Source organism: Cibotium barometz, chromosome 17 (assembly GCF_041138505.1).
Source record: "Cibotium barometz isolate CiBa-2024 chromosome 17, ASM4113850v1, whole genome shotgun sequence".
NCBI lineage: Eukaryota > Viridiplantae > Streptophyta > Polypodiopsida > Cyatheales > Cibotiaceae > Cibotium > Cibotium barometz.
Window position 1 is genome coordinate 57830657 of NC_141062.1, and position 23526 is coordinate 57854182.

General features: G+C 47.1%; 1 protein-coding gene across 5 annotated transcripts in view; it reads right to left on the bottom strand.

Moving 5' to 3' along the window:
- The window catches only part of LOC147630225 (Tetratricopeptide repeat (TPR)-like superfamily protein), a 154496-nt gene that overhangs the window by 38240 nt on the left and 92730 nt on the right, over window positions 1–23526 (bottom strand). For all 5 annotated transcript variants that reach the window (XR_015267798.1, XM_086811867.1, XM_086811869.1 and 2 more), the window contains one exon: window positions 18632–18733. Coding sequence is in view for 4 of the 5 variants with exons in the window: in XM_086811867.1 (XP_086667993.1) it covers window positions 18632–18733 (102 nt within the window). In the remaining variant the exon portion in view is untranslated. The remainder of the gene's footprint in view (window positions 1–18631; window positions 18734–23526) is intronic.

Here is a 23526-nt window from a genome sequence, read left to right on the forward strand (position 1 = left end):
AACAGTACAGCGGGCAGCAGCAGCTCCAAGAAAACGAGGAGTACGCAGCAGATATGGAGTGATGCGTAGCCTGTAGATGAAGAAACACCGCCTCCAGTAGATAGACGTAGGCTGCTGCAGAGGTGTAATACAGCTCCTGTGAATAAGCAATACAAGTGCTGCTCATCCAGAGAGGGAGGCCGACAGTAGCTGCAGGTATGGCCGACAGAAGCTGTAGGAATGGAGTGATGCGCAACCTGTAGAGGATGAAGCACCAGCAGCAGCAACTGGAAAACAGGCCGGCGCAAGGTGGACAGCAAAAAAAAACTGGCGCAGAAAGTTCAGGCCGGCGCAGCCTGTGCAGAATGTGAATAGGCTAGTCCTGCAAGCTGAGCGCAGCTAGGGAGATGGTGGCCTGAAGCTATGGCGGGCAACACAGGGCAGGAGCAGCCTGCTCTGATACCATGTAGAAAATATGAAAGCAAGAGCAGACTAGAAATGAAACAAGAACACAAATGAAAGACAAAGAGTTACCTTGAGATGAGTGTAGACAAGACACAAGATTGATGCTTTCATTGATGTGACACCTACAATTTATAGGTGAGAAGTACAAGATTGAGTAGACTCACTTATGGGATAAATGTAGAGGTGCCACATGGCACTAGACTCAAGACACAAAGACTGAACTGAAACTAGACTAGAGAAATAGTACACCTAGTGTGCACTTATTTCCAACATGGAGTTATGCCACTAAGGCTTCAATAACAAATACTGCTAAATGAGTATTGTTGGGATATTAGGAGCTTCACGTGTGTACTTATATGTGCATGTGATTTGTTTAAGTCAAAAGATAAGGTTTGCAACCTATAAAAGCATGTACTTGGTGTACTTCACACAACACATTAATAAAAGTACTTTGAGTCGTGCACAATCTCTCTAAGCTCTCTCTCCTACTCTCTCTTCTAGTCGTTTCTCTTTCTCTCTCTATGTCGTGCTTGTCGGTCTCGCCCACCAGGATCCCAACCACGGCATCCTCACCATCGCCAGATCAGAGCCATTATTGCTCGGCATCGAGAGGCGCCTACCTCGCTTCTACGACCTCTCCATTCTAGACAGCCCCATGGCAGAGATATTTGATCTAAGGAGAGGGCAACACTTCAACTGATCAGCATACATGGATCTACCTGGTATACATTTTCCAGTATTTTCTAGTATTTTCTACTCAGTATCATCTCGAAGTCTTACAATTCTCTTCTTATAACTGTGAGACAGTCAATTTATTGTACTTTTAGTCTCATTTAGTTGTTCTCTTTGATGAGACACAACTTCAGATGTACTCTCAGTTTTGGTCTCACAGGCCATTATGGCCTCTTAGAGACGTTAATATATCGTTTCATTTCTATCTCTTTGTGATTGCTGAGTTTGAGCTCTCGTGGCTCTGTGCAGCTATACCCTAACCCTAGCTAGGAACAACGTGTATAAATAAGATACTAATTCATCAGCTTGTGGACTATTTAGGATTAACTTATGTTTTCATTGGATAGCATTTGTCAAGGGATTCACAATGATATATAGGATATTCATCATATCCACAGAAAAGCCTCTCAACGTTTCCACATATGCTCAGAATCGCCTTGTAACTTCTCGGAGGGTGTGTATGGTGTTTGTCCATATGCTCTAGATGGACGACAGATGGCGTGGTAGTCCCCTCTACGGCCTCACTGCAACGAGCACGCCAAATGTGCCATGCTGCAATGCTACTAATGATCTCCCACCCTCAATAGATGGCTGTCCTACTTCTCCCCTCTGAGGCTTCTGAAAACGGGGCTATCTTGATTTTGCCATGAGAGAGGAGAAGGGCAAGCTCCTCATATGCTAGGGCCGGTGCCGACTCCGAGGCCCAAGCAACTACCCCCCAAGTAATGGTGTGGGTAGATGCTTGGTCTCATTGAGGGAGCCAAAGGTGACATATTTCCACATTCTTGCTCAATCTGGCAGGGCTATCCACTGGCACCTTATCTATTTCTGTTTGTAGCCGAGGCCATGAGTAGTTTTCTCTCCGCTCAGGAGATGGGGCTCCAGGGATTGCCTCTTCCCATCCTCGCGTAGGAGATGCTGCTTGATTCCGAGTTCGCCAATGACATAGCAACAAAATTGTCCGGAGATGAGGGGAACTGCCAGAGATTCACCAAGGCGAGAGATCTTATGCCGTGCATCCGGAGCACTAATCAATTGACACAAATCGTGTGGATTTTGGGTTGGGTCTATAAGAATATAGCAGAGCGTAAAGATAGATAGCAAAACAAAGTGCAATAGACAATGCAATAGATAGAGAATTTACAAATTCTAAGATAGGTACAATGTGATGGTGTTGTCCACCCACATGCTCTCAAGTAGTGCTTAGATGGCGATCTAGACAGACTCTGGATGGAAGAAGTACTAAGTGTAAAGGGTGTGGATACTCACAAGCATTGGATATCTTAGCTCGTGATCACTATGTCTATATATAGTAGTATGTCTATATGTGTGGTAGACACATATACAACACCGTCGGCTACGCTATATGGACGCGTCCGCATATCAAGAGCTTAGGTATCCTAAGGAATATTCCATGAATATTCTCCATAACGTCGGGCCAGGGACTCCCAGCTAACGCTCAAACCCCTAACCATCTCCTAATCATCAATAATCACAATAATGACCCCATCAATGTCTACGCCGGGCTTCCCACAAAAGACACATGCACCAATGGCTCCTCCCATAATGGGGGCCTTTACAAATGTGCACCAAACATAGATGTGAGATACATGCTGAGAAGTGGGCATTGAGTGTATACTAACAGGGTCATTGCTACCCCGACTCGGCATCCAGTTAAGGCTTTTCAGTGGATCTCGAGGGGCACTCCAATTCGTTATTTTGGATGCCAGGTGGGCATCGATATCTCCCTAAAGTAATAGATAATCCCTGTTCTTCTAACCATTCGAAAGAAGTCATACTCGAGTTCAGCTAGGCTTTCCTTAGCTGGCTAGGTCGTGGTGACGGACCAAGTTCTTCTCGCTACCATGTGGTACATCACATCTTGTTGGGCCTTCTTGTTAGAATATGCACCGGAGATGAAGACAAGATCTGAAAACACAAGAGCAAGTGCACTACAGAAGAACACAGCAATAGAGAGGGAGAGAGAGAGGCGTGTAACTCTGCTATATACACTAGGAATCCCGAAAATAAGAATACAAGGTGGGGGCTAGGGGCAATTTTATATGGCTCCAATGATCTAGTCGGCCAGCATAAAAGGCAGCCCACAGCAGTCTGATGGTACCCCACCTGCAATATCTCCAGTCGGCCAACTACATGTAGTCGGCCAGCACTCAAGGAGAGTTGTGGAGAAGAAGGAGCAGTCGGCCATCACAATTAGATCAGCCAAGAGCCATAGGACAATCTCCCACACCAAAAAAAATATGGAGAGTGGGGAAAAATCAGAAAACACCTAAATCGGGCACGCATAGTTGTCAAGTACGAAAAGTTCGATTCGGTACTGTATGTTCAAATATGGTCTCGGCACGCACCGCTAAGTTTTGAAAATAAAAATACGGTGGAGGTACAGTCCATTTAAAAAATACTTAGTCTAGGGGAGAGAGGCTTGAGCCTTGAAGGAGATAGACTTGAGCAATGAGCACTTGTGAGTGAAAAAAAGATCAAAAAACAGCCCCAAAAAATGGTGAGAAAAAAGAAGGGAAAAAAAATGGTCGAAACCTAGTCGACTGTACCTCCACCGCACGTATCGCCTGTACTGAACCGTACCTCCTGGGCGGTGCACGAACCGGGTGCCACTATGTCGGGCGGGCACACCCATAACAAAGGCCATGGTGTAAATATACAGACAGGAGATGACAACTAACACCCCCTCTCAGCTCCTGGATGTCGAACCAACCCTAGGGAGCCGGAGTGCCGCTAGAGCATAGCCTGAGGTAGAGACTTCGTGAAGAGGTCCGCCGCATTGTCCTCCGTCGAACAATAAAGAAGCAAGATGTCACCAGCCAAGATCTTCTCACGAACAAAGTGATATTGTATCTCTATGTGCTTGGTCCGGGCATGGAAGTCCGGGTTCCAAACAATAGCTATACAACTCTGGTTATCGCACTGGATGACTGTGGGCTCCTTCTGTGGAAAACCAATCTCACCAAGCAACCTCTGTAGCCACACAACCTCGTAAGCAGCACCACAAGCAGCCCGGTACTTTGCCTCTGTCGATGATAAGGCGATAGTTGGCTGCCTCTTACTACTCCATGAAACCGCTCCTGAGCCGAGGGAAAAATTGTAGCCTGATGTGGATCTCCTCATGTCTAGATCTCCACCCCAATCCGAGTCACTCCAACCTTGGAGTCTGACTCCATCCTTGGAGTCTGACTCCATCCATCAATCCCCCTCCTATGTAGAAGAGTCCAAGATCCTTCGTACCCTGCAGATACCGCAAGATCCGCAATCTTGCGTCCCAATGAGACTTCAACGGCGTCTGCATGAATAAGCTCAATAGCCCCACAGAAAAGCTCAAGTCCAATCTGGTGTTCAACAACCAGATCAATGAACCAACTAGCTTCCAGTACAGAGAGGCATCAACTGGCTCACAAGGATCATTCACTGTCAAAGCTTCGTGTTCGGGTCCATCGGCGACGTAATAGGCTTGCAGTTCTCCATCCCAAGGCCTCAAGCAACTCATGAACATACCGTTGCTGAGACAAAAAACCCCTCTGGGTCTGCCAGATCTCCAATCCCAAGAAGAAGTGGAGTAAGCCTAAGTCGGTCATCTCAAACTCCTTTGACAAGGCAGCCTTCGTCACTCCAATGTGCTCCACATGACCACCAGTGAGAATGAGATCATCCACATAAAGGATGATTAACGTAACCATGCCGCGTTCCCGAAAGAGATACAAGTTGGGATCTGCAACCGATCTCTGAAATCCAATCCGGAGAAAGAAGGAATCAATCTTCTGATTCCAAGCCTTGGGAGCCTGTTTAAGACCATACAAGGCCTTCCTTAACCTGTAAACCATTCCTTTTGATCCTGGAACCACAAAGAAGTGGAGTAAGCCTAAGTCGGTCATCTCAAACTCCTTTGACAAGGCAGCCTTCGTCACTCCAATGTGCTCCACATGACCGCCAGTGAGAATGAGATCATCCACATAAAGGATGATTAACGTAACCATGCCGCGTTCCCGAAAGAGATACAAGTTGGGATCTGCAACCGATCTCTGAAATCCAATCCGGAGAAAGAAGGAATCAATCTTCTGATTCCAAGCCTTGGGAGCCTGTTTAAGACCATACAAGGCCTTCCTTAACCTGTAAACCATTCCTTTTGATCCTGGAACCACAAAGCCTGGAGGCTGCTCAACATACACCTCCTCTTGCAAGTCACCATTAAGGAATGCAGATTTGACATCCATCTGATACACAGGCCACCTCTGAGAAGAAGCAAGGGCGAGAACGGTCTGAATCGTGGTCATTCTCGCCCTTTGCTTCTTCGGAATGTGAACATACACATCGCTCCCAAACACATGGAAATGGGAGACATCAGGTTTCCTACCAAAATATGCCTCAATGGGAGTCATGTTAGGTACTAAAGTCGTCGGAGACCGGTTGAGGATATGGACAACCGTAGCCACAGCCTCTCCCCTAAGTGAACGAGGAAGATCACGATGCTCCAGCATTGTCCTCGCTATCTCCACCACAGTCCTGTTCTTCCGTTCTACTACTCCATTCTCTGATGGCGAACGTGTATTGGCCAGTTTCCTCTTGATGCCATGATCTACACAAAATCTCCCTTTGTCAGCCCGAAGAGTCTTCACCTGCAATCTAGACTCTTTCTCCACCATCACATGCCACTCCTTGAACAGAGCAAAGGATTGGTCCTTCTGAGAAAGGAAATAGAACCATGTGAGTCTGGAACAATCATCAACAAGCAGCATGAAGTATAGAGAATCTCCCAAGGATGGTGTTTGCATAGGTCCACACAAGTTAGTGTGTACCAACTCCAACGGTTTCGAAGCCCACCTAGAAGCCTGCTTCGGAAAGGATTTCCTGTGTTGCTTACCACGTATGCAAGAACTGCAGCGTCCTTGCCTGCTACCAACATCTGGCAAGCCAACCACCATCAAGTCCCGGAAAGTTTGCCGCAGCGCATCCACATTTAAGTGGCCAAACCGAAAGTGCAACAAGTCACCAACCTGAGAACATGCGGAGAGTTTGTAAATACCATTCTCCACGCCGCCTTCCCAAACAACCTGGCCAGTCTCGCGGTCCCGTAGAGCAACAGAATGCTCCTCAAACTCCACCTGGGAGCCAGTCTTGCAGACCTCATGCACTAACAATAGATGAAAACTAAGTGCTAGAACGTAAAGAACACGAGAGGCCTTGCTGTCGGAAATGATCTTCATCCGGCCCTCACTGTGTATCGGAATTGTGGAATTGTCGCCAATGAAAATGCGACCTGACTGCTGTTTTAGATCCAAAAAGAAGTCACAGGAGGAGTCATATGCCTGGAAGCACCACTGTCGAGAATCCACTCCGGAGTATCCTTTGCGGTGAAGCCAACTGCCTTCTCACTCAAAGAAGATGAAGCATCTGAGTCTATCTTCTCTAAGTGCACAAAGGCTGGAGTCTTTGCAACTAAAGCTCAAGAATCAGCACTCTTCCCAGTCCGCTTAGGACACTTCCTCCAATAGTGGCCTTTCTCGCCACAATCATTGTAGGTCCTCTCGGCCTTCAATTTCTCTCGGTGTGCGTCGGGCTTCTTCTCAGAAGACTTCTCCGATGAAGCCTTCCCTTTGCCCTTGTTGTTGTTATTCCGGCCTTTCGACCGTTGGCCAGTTAAGGCCTCCGAACCTTCGCCCTGTGGAGGGTTCGTGAATCTTTCCTCCTGGTCCAAGACCATGGGCACAAACTCCTCCCATGTGATGGTGTTGAGCCTACCACTGGTAATCAAAGAAGAGTAAAATGCTGCGTATTGAGAGGGCAAATTCGACAGCAACGTAATGGCCATATCCTCCGATGATATCTCTTTCCCAGCCTGGAGAACTTCCTGCTGAAGAACCTGCAGCTTGTTGATGTGCTCCCGCCTCGTCGACGACTTTGCAGGATTCATCACCCGCATCTATACTTCCAAGGAGATCCTCTTCATGGGCGATACCCTGTTATAGAGAGAAGCCAAATGCTGTCATATATCTCTGGCCAGCGTCATATGCTTGATATGATTGATTACCTGTAGTGTGCAGTTGAGGAAAATGAAAGAACGGACCCTGGCATTGACACAATCCCATAATTGTGCCTGTGCCTCACGTTCCTTCCGAATCGAGGGTAACTCCCCTTCCTCTAACTCCGGCCGTGGAACCCCAACAACAATGAAATCAGCAAGGTCGTAAGACTCCAAAATAGATTCCATCATTACCTTCCATATGCTGTAGTTGTTCCCGTCCAACTGACAATCCACCAGGAACGTGGGGAGTGTCGGGATCTTCACATGTTTCTCAACCATCTCAAGTAAATTTGCCATTGCGGGGGTTAAATGAAAAGAGTAGGTGGGTGGGAAAAATGAAGAACTTAAACCTGCAAGTGGCTGTCTAGCAAATCAACCCGCCTTCCTCTTGCTTCTCCTCTTCGCGCACAGTCCAAAACAGTCCACCAATCAGCAACAAAACAGCCCCCCTCTTGCGCACGCAGTTCCCAAGATCTTCCAAGAGCCTAGAGCTCTGATACCATGTCAGAATATGCGGCGGAGATGAAGACAAGATCTGAAAACACAAGAGCAAGTGCACTGCAGAAAATCACAGCAATACAGAGGGAGAAAGAGAGGCGTGTAACTCTGCTATATAGACTAGGAATCCCAAAAATAAGAATACAAGGTGTTTGGGGGCTAGGGGCCATTCTATATCGCCCCTATGATCCAGTCGGCCAGTATAAAAGGCAGCCGACAGCACTCTGATGGTACCCGACCTGCAATATCTCCAATCGGCTAGCTACATGCAGTCGGCGAGCAATCAGGGAGAGTCGTGGAGAAGCAGGAGTAGTCGGCCATCACAACTGGATCAACCAAGAACCACAAGACAGCCTCCAACACCAGAAAAAATAGGGAAAAAATATTGAGAGTGGGGAAAAATGAGAAAAGAGACAGGAGATGTCTACTAACTTTCTATGGGCTGGCAGTGAGATGGGAGGCTTGCCCAGGCCAAGTTGGGCTGAAGAGTGATCATTCATCCGTCACGTAGGGGAGGCTTAGGCATCATCGACCCCTCCATTTAGAGCCACACCCTTTTGGGCAAGTTGATAGTTCATGGCCTTCATCCGGGAGGCGAGTCTTGGAAGGACCTTGCTAGGATCTTCGCCCACACCCTGATTTTGGGAGGTCCTTGGGCCCAAAGTGCGAGATGGATATTCACGAAGATGTGAGCTTGTGGCTTTGGCCTTGCATTTTAAGACAGATTTGTAGCCAGTCTCTTGCATGCTTGGAATCATTTCAGGCTGGCCCTTCAACAGTCCACTCCTGTTGCATCTAAGGAGCGTCTCTGACAACCTCTGGAACACCCTAGTTTGTTTGCCCAGTGATCACATGTTGGGGGCTCCCCCGCATGTATCGTCGGGAGCTTTTGCTAGAAGTGAAGCATCTACTTTGAATTTGCTTCCCAATTGTAAATCTGTTGCGCTTGGTGGATGGAGATGTATTGTACATGGAAAAGATTTACAAGGCAACGGATCGGATTATTGAAAACATCTGCTCAAAAGCCCAAGAAGATGTTCCAACCAATCATGATCAATCAAAAGACTTTGAGGAACAGGAAATGTTCAATCTTGCGGTTCACCCTATAAAATCTACGTTTTAGATTTCAAAGTGAAGAGTCTACACTACTGTATCTTATTTGTTTTGTGTAGAGTCTACACTCTTATATCTTTTTGTTTTGTGTATAGACTCTAGAGTCTAGACTTTACAGTCTACAAGAGTCTAGATACTAGAGTCTACACTCTTGTATCTTTTGGTTTTGTGTGGAGTTTGGATTTTGGAATGCTAAGTTTAATTTTATAGCATGTTTCAATTTATTGTTACGACACCCCCCCCCTCCCCCCTTCTCCTTGGATGCAAACAAGGAATAAAGGCCGGAAGGTAGTCGTGGTTTTTGATAATGAAAGTACTCACAATTTGGTGCAGAAGCTACAGCTACAAACACACCCAAGTGACCACAATATAGGGTCGATTTTGAGAGAGGCTCACTCAAAGACTTGCGGCCATATAGTTTTGAATCTTGAGCTTTAGATATAGGATTATTGACAGAGCCTCGGCTTCCATATCATGAGCCTGGATAGCGTTGATGTGATGCCTTGGTCCTACCTGAAGAGTGACACTCTGCAAATGAACTATAAATTCCATGTTATTTCTTTTGTATATTAGAATGATCCTATAGTATTAAAGGATCACAATTTTGTACTACCCAACTTGAGTGAATTTATTCCTCTTGTATCAGCTAAATACAAATATGTTATCTTCGGAGCATAGTATCTATTCATGTCATTTGAGTCTGTTTTGTTACAATTTCTTTTTACATGATAAGAAGTCTCCCTTGATTGTTAACTCGATGCATGACAAGTCAAGTTGTGCGATTGAACCAATAATTAAATCAGATGAGCCATGAGCATTACGTGAGATTAAGCAAGATTTTAGAGACATATTTCCAGCTGATTTGCCACGAGGATCACCTCCTGAGCGAGCGGTAGATCACTTTCTTGAGGTGGTACCTAGTAACATGCCTTTCTCAAAGCAACCTTATTGGTTCATTCAGACCGTAGAGGATGAGATACAGGAAGCTACAAGAATATCCTGAGAGGGGGTTCAAACAGCCTAGTAAGCCTCCATTGGGGGCATTGGTGCTTCTTTTAAGAAAGAAAGATGGCACAATGGGCTTCTATGTTGATTACCAGGGGCTAAACAAGCTCACATTTAAAAATAGGTATCCATTACCTCGGATGGATAACCTTATGGATCAACTTTGGGGAGCTAAAACTTCATGAAGATTGATCTCTCAGATTCAGATTAAATCTCAGGATGTGCTAAAACTTCAAGAAGATTGATCTCTCATCTGGCTTCGGATTAAATGTGAGGATGCGCCAACAACTGGTTTTCGGACAAGGTACAACCACTATGACTTTATCATTTTACCTTTTGGGTTGACTAGTGCTCCCATAACTTTCCAGTAGATGATGAACAATCTACTTTGTCCATATTCAGGAAAGCTTGTGGTGGTTTTCTTGGATGACATACTTATCCACAGTCAATCATTAAAAGAGCATGTTCAGTATCTCAAAGCTATCTTACACATCTTGTGACACAAGAGAAGCTATATGCCAAGGAATCCAAGTGCAATTTTCTCTATTTGGGCCGTATCATCAATAAAGATAGTATAAAGGTGCTTGGCCCCGAAAAAGTGAAGCAGGTATATGAGTGGCCAATCTCGAAATGATTGAGACAAGCTAAATCTTGTGTGGGATTTATTGGCTTCTTTCGGAAGTTTATTCGAAACTATGCCAAGGTCGCAGCACCACTAACACAATGCCTAAAAGGGGTGGTGAGGGAGAAGAAGGGCTAGAACAGTCCTCAAGTGACATGGAGTGATGTCCTCGATAGTAGTTTTGAGGCATTGAAAGATTTGTGACTACGACACCAATGCTACATTTAGTAGATCCTAGCAGACCATTTGCGGTCAAGACTGATGCTAGTGATTTAGCAATTGGGGCAGCTCTATTCCAAGATAGAAGGCCAGTTGCTTTTGAAAGCAAGAAGCTGTCGGAGGTAGAGATGCAGTATCCCATTCAAAGGAACTACTTTTGCAGTAATTCATGCCTTAAAAAAGTGGAGACATTATTTGTATGGCTCCAGGTTTGTTGCTTGGATTGATCATCATTCCTTGAGATATATTTGTGACCAGGGCGATCTTCGTGGTTGCAAAGCTAGATGGGTTGAACTCATTCAGGAGTTTGACTTTGAGATACATTATTAAAAGGGACCCAACAATTGAATTGCAGTTAGCATAGCTAGCATAGCAAAGGAAGCATAGCAATGGCCTGGCTAGGAGATGTGCATCAACAGTAAACTTTTAAAAGTCTCCCTATGGATTGGAGACTTGCATCTAACCAGCACCTCAAAGGGAGATGGATCAATCAAACTGATGCAGCTATACCTCATGAGTGGAGTATTGGTACATTTCACGATAAACATCATCCTAGGTGGCTAGGAGTTTTCTCCACGACATAAGTGCCATTACAAGTGTTACCCTTGTTGGTGGATCACCATGTGGAGCGCGATCATGTTTTTTATTCTATCCAGCCAAGATGGAAATTGTAAAAATGTGACACACAGGAGATATTTCCTGGGACTGCTCTCATCCATTGAGAGAAGTTAGTCGCTTAGGAAAGCATTGGCATGTTGACCCTCTGCCTGATATTGTAACCCATGGTTCTTGGTGCTTATGGCTGCATAGTGGATGTCCTATCACATATCATCTTGGTGAGTGGGAGTAGATTGATGCAGCCAATCCTATGAAGAGTCGGCCTTTTTTCAGCTAGACTGCCCGTGATGCCAGGCTCCTTCTACTTGGACAGATTCAGAGGACTCCAACAATCACGCCACACTGGGAGAGCTATGGCATCACCCCATTGATTCAAAAGAAACTTTTGCACAGACTTTGGCACTCATACAAGAGTCGTCAGATCTCCCACTTCTTTTGGTTATTCTTACATGAGGGCTATTTTTTAGGTAGCCCTCGCCTGGCCCCAGATGCCCAGTAGCTCCTAAGGCAGTGCAACATTACATATGTGGGTGTGAAGCTGTGCAGAGGATTTGGGGCTCTATAGATCAGCTTATGTGCAGATTGAGGAGAGATACCATTTATGTTATTTGGGGTGTTATTGCTTGGCTCCTTCAGTCTGGTCCACAAATATTTTTTGAGGGCAGGGATTTGGACACCACCATAACGATATGCAGAGGTGTGGCCCAACATTGCATGCTACAGGATATTCCTTATACATAGTATAGACCACCTCTATAGAGGATTGAACGTGCTTGAGAGCTCATTGCCAGCATCACAGCTTGGCAGATTTGGAGGGCCAGATGCACAGACACTATTGAGGGTATTTACACTCTTATGCCACATGGGCTCATATATAGGGACCATCCAGATCTGCGCAAGCAAAGCACACTGTTTTCATGAGGGAGTGGGATCTGCGCAAGCAAAGCACACTGTTTTCATGAGGGAGTGGGATCAGGGGATCTTTTTCTCAATGACCCCCACAAGACTCCCTTGGCACCTTTATGCCCCATATTGGCTCAAATCACCCTACATTTTGGGATGAGGTCTTGTTCTGTTCCGACTTCCAGCCATGATTTTGTATGCTCTATTCATACTTAATAGAAGTCTCCTTTAACATTAGGGCAGAGGAGAGAGCTGTCCATGATGATTTGGAGAGCTCATTTGCAGACCTTGAAGACAAGGAAGGCCCTTAGTGTGAAGCTGCGGAGAACCACGTTTCTAAGTGACAAGCATGTTACCAATTTTAAGGAGCATCAGGTTGCGAGTGAGACTGCAAAGCACAAAGGCACATGGCACATGGTTAGGTCACCCTTGTCCATGGGGATACATGTGTCTCTCTAGGTGGGCCCCTGGAGTTCGCACTCTTGTGCCCAAAGCTTGGGTCTCGTCCAGTAAATTTCCAGCAAGGGGATCCTTTTGGAGCCATTGACAACGGCATCGGAAATCTTGTTTCCTTCATATTTATAGCATATTTGGTCTTGAAAATCTTGGTGTGCCGGATGGAGTTTCCCCAAACACCCACAGCTTGTACAAAATCATTTCTTCTTCGGTAATGAAACACTAAAAAAGGAGGCAGAGAAGGGGAAGGACGAGGGGGGCCGGGGTGAGGTGGGGGTGGGGGTCGGGGGGTTTTCAAATCCTAGTGTGGTGTACTGTGATCTTTCTTGTGTGGAAAAATCATTGAGGCTAACTGTGTGGTTAATAAAGTCAGGCCGTTTACAGAAGCATTTGGGCTAAAAGATAGTTTAGTCTTTGATAAAGAGCTTGTTTGGGTGGAGGATTTAAGGTAGTTCATCCCCTATGAACCTAAAAAAGCTCTAGATTTTCAGGGAAGGGCTCAAAGGAATACACATGTCCCAAAGATGCTCATCTGAAGGATCTGTTTGGGAACATAGTTCCTCAGAGACAATTGAATCTCTCACAAGACATTTCATATAATTTCTTGTTGCTAATGTCTATATTTGATGCGCAAGTCTTCTTTTAAAAGAGGGAACACGTTATGCCCCCAAAAGAGAGAACTAGATTGGCAATAACAACGAGGTTAGACTTTTGCCTATTAATAACTTCAGTGAAAAAGTCTTGCTAAATGAGTGTTACTAGTTACTAAGCTAGTGTGAAGTGACCTCAACATTAAGAACACCCTCACCTAGTGACGGTGTAAGTGAGGATTAGGCTCATTAATGGTCAGTCCCATGTAGAGGCCCATGCATTATCTGTCAGAAAGCACAGCAGAGATGAAGACAACTGCTGTAGAGAGCAAAACGTAGATGAGAGAGGGAGAGAGAAGTTGTATAAACTCTGTATATACACTAGAAAATCCCGGTAATGGTACAAAACAAGTGTGGGGGGCAGGGGCCATTTTATATGGTCCCAGGCTGCTGGTCGGCCAGCCCACAGGCCGACTGCAGACATGCTCACGACCAGCAAAAGACCAGTCGGCCAGTACTGCAGGTCAGGTCGGGTAGCACAGTCCAGTCCGCCACCAACAGATACAGCCGACAGGCAAAAAACCACCTCCCACACCTAGCAAAAAATGAAAAAAATACATGGAAAGTGAGGAAAAATGGGCCAGCACACCCACAACAGAGGCCCCGGTGTAATGTATAGACAAGAGATGACTACTAACACCCCCTCTCAGCTCCTGGATGTGGAACCAACCCTAGTGAGCTTGAGTGCTGCAGGAGCATAGCCTCAGGTAGAGACTTCGTGAAGAGGTCCTCTGTCGAACAATAAACAAGCAAGATGTCACCAGCCAAAAGCTTTTTACAAACAAAGTGATAATGTATCTCTATGTGCTTGGTCCAAGCATGGAAGACCGGGTTCCGAGCAATAGCGATACACCTCTGGTTATCGCACTGGATGACTGTGGGTTGCTCGTGTGGAAACCTAATCTCGCCAAGCAACCTCCGCAGCCACACAACCTTGCAAGCAGCACCACAAGCAGCCCGGTACTCTGCCTCTGTTGACAACAAGGCAATAGTCGGCTGCCTCTTGCTGCTCCATGAGCCGAGGGTAAAACTGTAGCCTGATGTAGATCTCCTCGTGTCTGGATCTCTTCCCCAATCTAAGTCACTCCAACCTTGGAGTCGGACTCGGTCCTTCACTTCCCCTCGAGTGTCGTAGAAGAGTCCAAGATCCTTCGTACCCTGCAGATACCGCAAGATCCGCAATCTTGCGTCTCAATGAGACTTCAAAGGCGCCTGCATGAACGAGCTCAATAACGCCACAAGAAAGCTCAAGTCCAATCTGGTGTTCGACAGCCAGATCAATGAACCAACAAGCTTCCAATACAGAGAGGCATCAACCGGCTCACAAGGATCATTCACTGTAAGCTTCATGTTCGGGTCCATCGGTGATGTGATAGGCTTGCAGTTCTCCATTCCAAAGGCCTCAAGCAACTCATGAACATACCGCTACTGAGAGACAAAGAACCCCCTCTTGGTCTGCCAAATCTCCAATCCCAAAAAGAGGTGGAGTGACCTAAGTAGGTCATCTTAAACTCGTTTGACAAGGCAGCCTTCGTCACTGCAATGTGCTCCACATGACCGCCAGTGAGGATGAGGTCATACACATAAAGGATGATCAACGTGACCAAGCCGCGTTCCCGAAAGAGATACAAGTTAGGATCTACAATTGATCTCTGAAATCCAGTCCGTAGAAGAAAGAAGGAATCAATCTTCTGATTCCAAGCCCTAGGAGCTTGCTTAAGACCATACAAGGCCTTCCACAACCTGTAAACCATCCCATACCCTTTGATCCTGGAACCTCAAAGCCTGGAGGCTGCTAAACATACACCTCCTCCTGCAAGTCACCATTAAGGAACGCAAATTTGACACATCCATCTGATATATGGGCCACCGCTGAGAAGAGGCAAGGGCTCATAGTCGATGCCAAGCCGCTGAGCATAACCCTTAGCCACGGCCCACAAGTCTGGCTTTGTGTTTGTCCACCGATCCATCCAACATATACTTGGTCTTAAAGACCCACTTGACACCAATGACTGACCGTTTTGACGTTCTCGGAACCAACTTCCAAGTTTTATTCTTCTCAATGTCATCCAATTCCACTTGCATGGCTTTCCTCCAAGTATCTTGAGAAAGAGCTTCCTTCACGGATGTGGGCTCTTTGTCCCGCATGATACAAGACATCAAAGCATAGTTTACCTGTAAGAGCTCTATGCGATCTTCGAGGTTTGTTATGGTCCACTCGAAGGGAAGCTCCGTAACACCTGATTCCCGAAGAGTGTCTAACAACCACCTGGGTACTCGAATAGAACTTGGAGCCTCCTGCTGTCGCGGGGGCTCATCTCCAACCACGGGCTCAACCTCTATAACTAACTGAGGCCGTCCAGTTGGAACAATAGACTGGGAATCATCATCAGACTCATTTGGGTCTTCAAGAAGTGGTGGCTCATCAATAGTGGAAGCTGGAACATGCTCATCAAAAACAACATCTCTACTGATAGCAACCTCGTTCTGCTCTGAGTCATACAACCTGTATCCTTTGGAAAGAGAGTTATATCCCACAAATTGAAGCTTATGTGACTTTGAGTCATGCTTCCCCCTTTGCTTCTTTGGAATGTGAACATAGGCATCACTCCCAAACACATGGAAATGGGAGACATTTGGTTTCTTGCCAAATAAGCCTCAAATGGAGTCATCTTTGGTACTGAAGTCGTCGGAGATCGATTGAGGATATGAACAGCCGTAGCCACAGCCTCTCCCCACAGTAGACGAGGAAGATCACAATGCTCCAACATCGTCCTCGCCATCTCCACCACAGTCCGGTTCTTTCGCTCAACCACTCCATGCTCTGAAGGTGAACCTATATTGGCCAGCTCCCGCTTGATGCCATGTTCCACACAAAACCGCACAAACGCATTGGAAGAAAACTCTCCTCCTTTGTCAGACTAAAGAGTCTTTATTTGCAATCCAGACTCTTTCTCCACCATCACATACCACTCCTTGAACCGAGCAAAAACTTGGTCCTTCTAGGAAAGGAATAAACCCATGTGAATCTACTACAATCATCAACAAGAAGCATAAAGTACAAAGAGCCTCACAAGGATGGAGTCTGCATAGGCCCACACAAGTCAGTATGTACCAACTCCAAAGGTTTCGAAACCCGCCTAGAAGCCTGCTTCGAAAAAGATTCCAAGTGCTGCTTACCACGCTTAGGACTCTTTCTCCAATAGTAGCCTTTCTCGCCACAATCGTTACAAGTCCACTTGGCCTTCAGCTTCCCACAGTCTGAACTGGGCTTCTTCTCAGAAGACTTCTCCGAAGAAGACTTCCCTTTGCCCTTATTGTTGTTGTTGTTATGGCCTTTCGACCACTGGCCAGTCAAGGCCTCAGAACCTCCGCCCTGTGGAGGGTTCGTAAAACGCTCTTCCTGGTCCAAGACTATAGGCACAAGCTCCTCCCGTGTGACGGTGCTCAGCCTGCCACCACAGGTGATCAAAGAGGAGTAAAATGCTGAGTACTGAGAGGGGAGATGAGACAACAACCTGATGGCCATGTCCTTCGAAGATATCTCTTTCACAGCCTAAAGAAACTCCTACTGAAGAGCCTGCAACTTGTTGATGTGCGCTCGCATTGTCGAAGACTTTGCAGGATTCATCACCCACATTTGCATTTCCAAGGAGATTCACTTCATTGGTGATACCTTGTTATACAGAGAAGCCAAATGCTGCCAAATCCCTCTAGTCAGCGTCATATTCTTTATATGATTAATCACCTGTGGTGTGCAATTAAGGAAGATGAAAGAACGCACACGGGCATTGACATGATCCCATAACTGTGCCTGAGACTCCCGTTCTTTCCGTATAGAGGGTAACTCCCTGTCTTCCAACTCCAGCCGTGGAACACCAACTACAATGAAATCAACCAAGTCATAAGACTCCAAGACGGGCTCCATCATTACCTTCCATATGCCGTAGTTGTTCCCATCCAACTGTCTGTCCACCGGGAATATAGGGATTGTAGGGATCTTCACGTGCTTCTCCACCATCTCAAGCAAGTCTGCCATCTCAAGGTTTCACAAGGTCTTGTGAAAGGAGAGTGGGTAGGAAGAAAGAAGAAAACGAGGATGCAAATAATATGCAAGGTGGCTGTCCAACGATGATGGCCACCTTCTACCTGATCTCCAAGTCCCGAACAGCCCAAGCAATCTCCGATCAGCACCTCAAATCAGCAAACCCTCAAGGTCCCACTGTCTCCAAGCTTCAAGCCACCTGGAGCTCTAATACCATGTCAGAATGCACAGCAGAAATGAAGACAACTGCCGTAGAGAGCAAAACGTAGATGAGAGAGGGAGAGAGAAGCTGTATAAAGTCTATATATACACTAGAAAATCCTGGTAATGGTACAAAACAAGTGTGGGGGGTAGGGGCCATTTTATATGGCCCCAAGGTGCTGGTCGGCCAGCCCAAAATAGGCCGACTGCAGCCAGACATGCTCATGACCAGCAGAAGACCAGTCAACCAATACTGCAGGTCAGGTCGGGTAGTAGAGTCCAGTCGGCCAGCAACAAATACAACCGACAAGCAGAAAACAGCTTCCCACACCTAGCAAAAAATGGGAAAAATAGACGGAAAGTGAGGAAAAATGGGGGAACACCAAAAATAGGTGGGCACACCCACAACAGAGGCCTTGGTGTAATGTACAGACAGGAGATGATTGCTAACAGTATCATGACCTTGGTCTGTGACTCAAACCTTACACCAGAAGGGTGCGCTCTCGTGGAATGGGACACCAAGGCTGGAGTCTAGACATGGTATTGGTCTAGCCTCTCACACTTGGGAGTGCTTCTCTAAAGGGCTATGGCTCAATAGTGAGCAAGCCAGTCCCTCCACACCGTCCATGAACTAACTAATGATTGAGTTTTGCAGCTTAGGCTGGTTGAGAGATCAAAGTTGAACATTTGGGCATAGGCGAGAAACCCTAATCCCTTCATATATGTTTTAGCCATCAGTTTAAGGATGGTTCAGGTCAGCAGCTCCTTCAATTTCCTTGCCCAGTGCTTCTACCCAATGTCCTGTTCTCGTTAAAAATGTCATGCGTCAGGTCTGCTAACATATCTCACGAGGAAAACACTGCCTGTAACTGTGATTGATCTATTACAATGACCAAAGCAATAATACATCTATGAAATTAAAATACAACATGATTTGAAAGCAAAAAGACCAGCAAAAAAGTTCCTTTGCCTTCAATGATCCGTCAGCAATAAAAACATTGACCATAGAAGCCACTATTTGGAATGCTTGTCAAAGGGATAAAATATGCAAAGAAAAAACTTAAGAGACCAACCTTAATAGCTTGCCGATATGTAACAGCACTCTCGTCAAATTTCCCAAGAGCATTCTGTACTTCGCCTAGCAATCGGAGTGCATCTACATCTACAGGCCTTCTCTGCAAAATCATTCATTGGAAGCTAAGTTTATTCACACTCAAAGATCCATTAATTTACTCAGTAAAGTAAAAGTAGCACAGGCCACGCATAGGTACAAATTAAAATTCCCGTGGAATGTGGGTTTTAAATTTACACATCGGGGCTGGGAGAAAGACCATAACCCCCACCCAAGAAGTCGAATCTTGAACTGGAGCTTCTACCAGCCCAAGCAACACCCTGTTCAGCCCCCTGCCCACTCCTCTGCTCTGCATGAGCCTTTTCCCAGCCTCTGCTTGACTCTTTCACCCCGTGCTCTGCCCCCCAAACCCCCCCCCCCCCCCCCCCCCCCCCCCCCGCACACACCCCGCTTCATTCTTTCTGCTGTGTGGGGGTTTGTACCCGCCCCAGCCCCCCGTTTTTCTTCCCCATGTGCTTGTCCCAGTCCCCAGCCCTTTCCACCCTATTTCCGTTCCACTTCTCTGAGGTTCGTCTTTTCTTTTCCAGCAGTTGGTCCGCACAATTTGGCTTCCCCCCTCAATACATTCCATAACAGCCACTCCATCTACCCTGTCCGAGGCCGCCATCAGCAGTCAACTCTCAGATGTGGACCCTCTAGCTCCTCACCTCCTTAGTGGCCTCACTGGAAGCAACTATCCAGGTTTGCGAGCTTGTCACTAGCAGACCAGCTCAGTGACAAATACGGAAACTCTTGCAAGCCGCCCTAGTCGGTGAGCAAGGGTGCATTGTGAACTTCTACTTTCTCGGCAATGGACATATCAGATCGAGTTTAACTCGCAACTCTTACTGAAAAAAACCCTCTCGTCGAGCCCGCTCACGGTTAACAACTCTCAAGTGTACTTAGCCAAGTGGAAGCATGGTTTTTATCTGGACTTGTACCCGTAAGCAAGAGTTTCAACATTCCCCATCTTGGTTGGTTTGCTTCCCCAGCTTCCCTGAGGAGTATCGCCCGTTTCTTCCAACGATTGGGCAATCTTTGGGTCAAGTTCTTGAATCCCTTCACACTGCGGCAGCTTGCATTGCTTAGGTAGCAGGGCTCCGGACCCTTAATGCTCTTATTGCCTCTTTAGAGGACCTCCCTCACCATGCCATTTTACCACACTTAGATGGTTCCCCTTTCTTGCAGTGCGTTGAGTTCAAAGGATTGCCTGGGCTGCGTTTTGTATCTTGCCAGATGGGACAACTTGCGCAAGCATGTCCTTGTCCACACTCATGCGAGGGAAAGTCATTGCTAGCCCGCGAGCGACAAAGGCTCTAGGGGTTTGTCTAGCAGTGGCGCCCCTCACCAGCCTCCTCTTTCCTTTCTATGAAGACCACCAGGACGAACAGCAGCACATGCCCACTCAACATGAGTGGAAAGCCCCTGGCTGGTGCACCTGTCACCAGCATGGCTGATGTGGTAGGAGCCACACCCCTGATGATCAAAAGCACGAGGTAAAAGCTACTATGGCGAATTGATATGAGCATTTATCACGAGATGTCCCAGTTGAGATTGCAGAATGATATCCACGATCAGGATTAGACTGCTGACCAGAGCGGCTGGGTAGCCACTCTCCTAGACCCCTTAGGAACCCACCTCCACCCCATCCTCCAACCTTCGTCTATGTGGGCACGCCTTGGGGGTCGACTCCAATCATGATAGTCTCACCTTTAACCCCATTGACTTGGCCTTTTCCTTGACTTCCCATCCTTCGCCGCTTCCCACTCCCTCACCTCCCACCTTGGGAGGTGTGGTAGCTGCACTCACAGGCTCTTTGTAGACAAGCCTAGCACAAGAAATAGCAAGGAGCTAGATTCAATTCATTGCCCTCATTTTTGGGGAACACTACTTTTTATACATGGCACCATGACATATTACAGTCCCTCTGCTTATGGGATAACTTACACACCAAAAACAGGCAGTTAAACCTTCTACAGATACCCCGGGTCATAAGAATTCACTGTCCTATTGAATGACCATGCAAACAAAAGCATAACTTGCACACGTGTATACTGCCCATACTTCCATTAACCCAATACAAGATAACTGTTATCAATCATATAAGCATGAAAAGGCAGCTAATGTATGCAGAGTCGAGTTTACGTACTCATGTTACCAAGCCATCTCCTCCCTACCCCCACAATGGCAGATTCAACCCTCCGCCCCTTGGCTCCTAACCTACTGCATCACACACCACGTGACTCCTTGCTCTCTCATAAAACCTTTTACACATTAGTGGCAAAATACAAATATGCATGCATAGAAAGGCACCCAAGGGCCATGTCCACATAGGATTGTTGATGAAATCAAAACAATGAACATGCGCACAGCCACTGACCAATGGGGATTAAGACCCTTTCACATTATTGTGCACCAGGTCCATGGAGAGAAAAACACGTGGCATGGGTCAAGTCAAGAGGATAGCATGTCACAAGCAAGGCTTGAGTGCCCATATACTCATGAAGGCAAGGGGCAGCAATTGGGCGTATGCACTCTCATTTGTAGGTGCCAACGGTAGCCCATCCTTTGAAGTTCCCTCCCCGAGTGTGATGTTAAGACTAGCATGGGGTGCGGTGGGAGGTCGAGGGCGGGCTAGGCATTGGGTGGCAGCTCTAGAGTGCTGTCCATGGCAACTCTGAAACGGTAGCAATGGGCAGCAAGGACCTGAAATGGTGAGTGGCAGTGATGCACGGAAAACATGAGGGGCGGCCATGAGTAGTACAGTGGCTATGCTAGGCAGCACGAACCACGCCAAGGATCGGTGACTGAGGTTCTGAAGTCCGGTGGGAGGATGTGAGTAGGATCTGGCTGGGTAGAAGGTGAGTATGTAGCCATGGAGATGAGCTGGTAGGGCGCTACACAACAGGTCAGCGCACCGATTGTACCGGGTGAGAGGCAAACCCAGAGAACAAGGAGCCTGAACAAGCAACCCTTGAGTGGGGACAATGTGAATCAGTTTACAAGGAAGGATTAGCAAGGCTACTTAAAAGGGAAACACCGTTAAATAAAGCATGGAGGGAATAAGAGGCACATGACTACTGATGGTGGGTGGCAACTTGAGTAGAGGGTGGAGGCAGCTTTGAACAAAGCGTGGATGAAACAAAGAGCACACGAGTACTGAGCAGAAGGCGGAAGCAGCATGAAGGCAGGGTCTAGGCACACAAACACAGGATCAGGCTCAAGGTCTGAGGAGGGGGAGTGATCGAAACTCAAATCCTCCCCAGCAGGATTGCCATAAAAATGAACTAAGTTGTAGATGAACTAAATGTCTAGCACAAGAAATAACAAGGAAAGAGATTCAATTCATTGCCCTGAATATCCTACTGCGTCGAGATCAGCACGTCGATCTAACGGTGGAGCTTCCCCCCGCTGTGCACCTGCTGTTCGAGCCATCGTCCCCCCCTCTCTGTCCTTTCCATCACTTCTGCCTCCCCCTCCCTCTTCCCTCGCCAACCCTCCCTCTTCCATCACACTGCTGCCTGCCTGCCTGCAGCTGTCTCAGTCCACCCAACAACTTCAGCTTCGCCTCCCTCCTTAACCTCAGCCCCCGCCACTGCTCTGCCTCCACCTCTTCCTCTTTGCTGCCAGCTCCTCTTTGCCCCCCCTCCGCAGCCCCCCAGCCTGTGCGCCGCCCCCAGTCCCCTCCATTGTACATCCTCGACCTCCTCTTCCTCTTCATTTTTTCCCTCACCTTCCCTTGCACTGCCCGACAGTTCCTCTTGAGTGCTTTTCATCTCACAAGAGTAGGTGTCTCTGGTCTTTGCCTTCTAGGAGGTCTCCAGGGCAGCCTTTTTGTCATCCCCAACTGAGGCAACCGTCCCTTGCCTGTTTTCAGAGGCGGACCTCCAGCTCTTAGCTTTGATCCCTCGCAGCCTCTTCTTTGGTTTGCAAGGTTGTAGGGAGCCATCCCATGTGCGGACATATCTCGGATTTTTCTCCAGGCAGCAGCCCTTACCAGCAAGCCCGGAAAAAACACCAGCATTCATTTTCTCGGGTTTGGCTACTCTCAGGTGGAGTTTGATTCACCCGCAGCAGCTGATCATCGAAAATGACAGGATCCAAGACCTATGATGTAAGTTAGGACATCCAAAGCAAGAGCGCCCACAATAAGCGAAATGCTAACACCCCTTGTGAGCCCAATCCTAGTTTTGTAGGATCACCTGGCTATACCATGGACCCACCCACATCTTCTTTCCCACAAGGCCATGTAGGGACTCAAGAGCACGCTAGCACAAGCTTCAAATTCTTAGATCCTAGAGCTGTCCCTACCCAAGACACTGCTAGCGCACTGCCTGATCGAGTGGTAACTGACACATCATTATATTACCTTTGAGCCATAGGCCCACCACCACGGTAGAAGCCACCCCCACTTTCACAGAGTCCTCCCTGTGCCTTACACATTTACTACGGCCATTCCAAGAAAATCATCAACTTCAAATCCACGATTTGTCACATCTCATTCTAGCCCACCCATGACACATCCATTTCCTAGAATGAGTGTGCTACCAACTCTTGTTGTGAGACCGACTGCACTTAATGCCCACATGACTGCAGCACCTATTGGCGCACCAATAGGACACATGCCTTATGTTGCACATCCAGCTCCACCTGGATTTAGACCAATGTATCCTCATGCAGTGCCGCATGTTGCATCTACACTTGTTTCACCTGTCGTGCCAGCACCAACTTGCAGCAAGGTTGGTTGCCCAGCACACTAAGTGGTAGCTCTTCTTTGGACAGTATGTCTGGAGTCCTTGATGCTCACAGCGCGACACACAGCACACATACCAGTAGACAGTATGGAGCAGAACACAA